The following is a 4,109-nucleotide window of genomic DNA, read 5'->3' on the forward strand; positions in this document are numbered from 1 at the left end:
TAAATAGGGTTTAGGACCTTCCGAAATGATTGCTCTGTCATGACACTAAAACATACATGTCTGTTCTTGGGACTGGAGTGGAGAGTTTTCGTGGTGGAGTGTTTGTTACACTCAGTTTATTCTATAGAGGGGTTGTCTCCTTTCCAGCACTCAGTCCATTAGGTCCTTTCAGAAGGTCTGGCGTCTATCTGGAAAATAGAAATGACAATTGTAGTGTATTATGTATGGCCATTGAACAGGAATGGTAAAGGCCAATCACATGAGTGCACAGTAGGTGATGGCAGTAATGTAACAGAATGTGAAACTCATAAAGAAGATTGTCTGCTCTCCAGATAAACCGTGATAAGTCAAAAGGTGTTAGTTGAAGACCACTGGACTTTTTTTATAATATTGGACAGGAAAGCAATGGGCATTTTGCCAGAGTAATACTGGATGGAAAAACCCTTTGAAAAATATCGACACGAAAGTAATTATAATTAATATTATATTAGTATTAGTAACTAATATTATAATTAGTATGAATGGTGTACTGTATGGGAAATACTACAAACGTGGCTCATAACTGTTTTTTCCCCTGAGCCACACATATCCCATGTGTGGCAACAACATTTCAGTTTTTACACATAAAATGTGTTCGTGATAACTCGCCTATGTAATATACCCTGGTGTGTTGTTTAGACTTCTAAAACAAATGCAGTGGAGTGGTAGGCCTGATGTGTTTACCTTTGTGGTAGACCATGCCGGTGCCAAACCGAAGTATTATCCAGACGACCGTCTTCAGGTGGTAGTGTTCGTCTGCGAAGGGCTAGTGAGAAACCGGGTCAGGAAATGACTGCACAGTAGATACTGATGGCTGGTCAACGGTGGGCTGCTTTTCACAGGGGTCGAGTGAGGACGTCATGGAAAGTCCAGCTCTTGAGTCTTGACCTTCTCCTGTCTTTCTAAATAATAAATAAAGAAGTGTGTCAATACACCAGTATCACTGTAAAACCTACAACTAGTATGACCTGAAGATCAAGCAATGTAGGCCTACCAGTTATTGGCTAGACAGTCGAATTACGTGCCGTCAGTTTTACTAGCAGTAAAAGTGAAAACCACAGTCGACCTACTCCATGATTTGGTGCAGGGCTTTGACAGGCTTATCATATGATTGTGATTGTCTTCCCTACTGAAGGACTACTATTTTCCGTGTACAATTTAGTTTGAGACCATGTCGTAGTTGAGCCAACATTTTTTCATTAATATTTACAATTATTTATTGGAAATTAACAGATAATATCTTGTATGTAAACTAGCTTCATTTTACTCTTAACTGTGGTTCTGTGACTGTGTTAGGGTTGCTGTTTAATTCTGGGGCCTAGCTGAGTCCAGAAGACAGCTGCCCTGTCGTAAAACCTAGCTATAGAGGTGTCGATTGTCACACAGCCACTTGGGCTGAAATTAGTGAGTTGGTTATCCACTGGCCACAGACACTTGGTCTGGGCGATGCAATACTCAGGAGTGACCAGTTCCATATTTGACTCAGTCAGTTAGAGGCTGAACTGACCATATTTGACTTAGAATGTATTCTTGTACTGAGTTCTGCACTGATGCTTTGACTATGTTTGTCACATGATGTGATACACTTGTGGGGTTTAAATACTGTTCTCAGATGCAGTTCAGTAGAACGGTTGGGGTAAGGACAGGTTAGGTCAGGTTCTGAGGAGAGCCTCGTGCTCTGTCTCAGAACAAAACCGTTCTCACACTTAGGAGAGAGCTTGGGGCCTTTTGCCCTGGTGCTAGCGGGTCGCTATGCTATGCTATTGGGACACATGGAGCATTTGGCCACCATGGTTAGGAACTTGGGTTATGCTTAATTGTAATAACTTAGTTACTATGCTCTCTCACTTGCAATGTACAATAAATTGGTAATCTCTTGGCAATGGCATTCGTCTTCTCCTGTGATTTCCTGGCTTCTGGTTTCTTCACTGTTCTCCTGCACAAAGATGGGTAATGTATGCTTATGGCTGTTTGAGCCCAATGAACTAAATAATAACTAAGTATGTAATAATGGTAATAACAATAATACAAGTACTTGGGTATTAATTGGTAATAGGTAAACATATACGAGTCAGATAGCGGGTAAGATGGTTATCCATTGTGCAACAGGCAATAGCCCAGATTAAGTCTTATTAATTAAATTGGGTTATGGACTATTTTATTGGCCCAGCTAATAATCTTAATTAGCAATGTGGGTTAATAAAAAAGTCACAACAACCAAACATAGCTTTGATTCATTTGACTATCTGTAGCTGGTAGCATGAACAGCCATATGAAGGCACCGAGAAGAGAGCTAGTTTGAGGCGACACCAAGATTAGCCATTCAAAAACTCAAGATACATAATATGTCCTTACCTCTGTTGTCTCCATCAGCAATCGGAACAGCAATGTTTTGTTTCTGACGCTGTCACTTCTGTCCTGCTATTTTGTTTTGCTGGTAGAAAGACCTTAGGCGCAAAAACCGCACACACGTAGCCTCGTATCCAGGAGAGTGTGGCGCGTTCCTTTTCCATCTCAACGCAAAATGCCACGGTTTCATAAAGCTTGTCGTTTAGTTTCAGCATCCAGTATATGCGCACATTCAACCCATAGCAAAGTTCTAGCCGAAGAACTGTTAAAAACCGAGAGCTTCAACGTTTGCTTCTTGTTACTTTATCATGTTGCCGACTGCAGTAGCAGAGCTGGCTGGCTCCTGGCTGTCAGAATGAGCGTCGCAGAAAGATGACGTGGCACACCTCAGTCAATACAGATTTTTAATTTGTTCACTGAACCCGGGAGATTTAAATATTGAAATGAGGCGGAAACGTAATTGTATCATCCCAATGACCCTAAATAAAATAAGAAAATACTGTTTATGCGTGTACGACGGATTTAAAGTCTGTGCCCCGCTGACTCCCGTTGTATGGTGGTTTGTGGATATCGCCCAAACCCAAAATCTCACGGAAGGCTTCAAATCAAACAAAAGTGACACAGGTGGGTAGCTCAGTGTATGATACACCATAATTAAGGTCCCAAATGCAAAATACCGACCTATTCCTTTAAGTGAGGAAATGGAACATTGAACAGAAAATATCACAACAGAACCTGTGTGAAGCCACTTGAATCTCCACATGGATTCACAAAACATCATTTCAGCTGAAGTAGGCTAATGTAAGCAGTCAGAGACCAGCATTACTGACATATGTGCATCTGCAGTTGAATGACATAAACCAGTGTTGTCAATAGTGATTACAAGATGATTTTTCTGCATTTATATGTGATGCGATCTGGGGAAACCCGTTAGATGGGCCGTCTTTCAGCAAAGACCGAAAATAGGTAGAAAAACAATGTTTTCCTGAAATCGTTTTTTCATTAAATTATGTAAGGGTTAACGTTCGGCGAGAAGGTCGCTACCGTGGAATAGCAGCACGACAGAGAGAATCTTTAGACCCCGACGCGGAGCGGAGCGGCTGCTATTCCACAAAGCGACCGACTCGCCGAAAGTTAACCCGCTTATTCACACATGGCGGGGACATTTCTTTAGGCCTATTTAATGTTAAGTCTATTATAGTTTTTAATGTCAAAAGATTGTTGCTGCGCAAAACAAAACAGTGCCGTTGTGGAACACCGCGGCAACAGCTAGGTAGCCAGGACAACAGGTGCAGTGAAAAGTCTTGTTGCCATTGACAGCGGTCTGTTATAGACCAACCCGTCCGTTATCGAAAAATAACAGACGTGCGAACGTTCAGGAGCCCCGTTGAAATGAATGGAGCATTCGACCGATGACGCCACACCATATAATAGCCTAATGTTGCTTAACATCTTGTGTATCATTGCTGAAAATATTTTGTCTTAAATCGCTGTGTTAATGTGTTAAAATGATGATTTATATGGCCCGCGGTATCCCTGAGGTCCACCCGGTCACCAGTGAGTCCGATTTGGGGGTTTTCGGAAAACAGGGAAAAACTACCTTTTGACTTTGGTGACTGTTGTGATTGACCAATTGCCTTGATGGAAATTCAGGATGATGCAGCTGTTGTAGGGGAGTAATTTTATGCAAAAATCTCATTTTGACCAAAATCGGACTTTTC

The 4,109-nt window shown here is 41.7% G+C and overlaps 1 protein-coding gene across 1 annotated transcript in view; it reads left to right on the top strand.

Moving 5' to 3' along the window:
• The first annotated feature begins 4,029 nt into the window (after nucleotides 1-4,029).
• Nucleotides 4,030-4,109, top strand: part of LOC134442384 (bile salt export pump-like) — a 6,630-nt gene continuing 6,550 nt past the window's right edge. Inside the window, exon 1 of the mRNA XM_063192557.1 lies at nucleotides 4,030-4,056. Coding sequence (XP_063048627.1) covers nucleotides 4,030-4,056 — 27 coding nt within the window. The remainder of the gene's footprint in view (nucleotides 4,057-4,109) is intronic.

The sequence above is a fragment of the Engraulis encrasicolus genome, unplaced genomic scaffold (genome assembly GCF_034702125.1).
Source record: "Engraulis encrasicolus isolate BLACKSEA-1 unplaced genomic scaffold, IST_EnEncr_1.0 scaffold_148_np1212, whole genome shotgun sequence".
Taxonomy (NCBI): domain Eukaryota; kingdom Metazoa; phylum Chordata; class Actinopteri; order Clupeiformes; family Engraulidae; genus Engraulis; species Engraulis encrasicolus.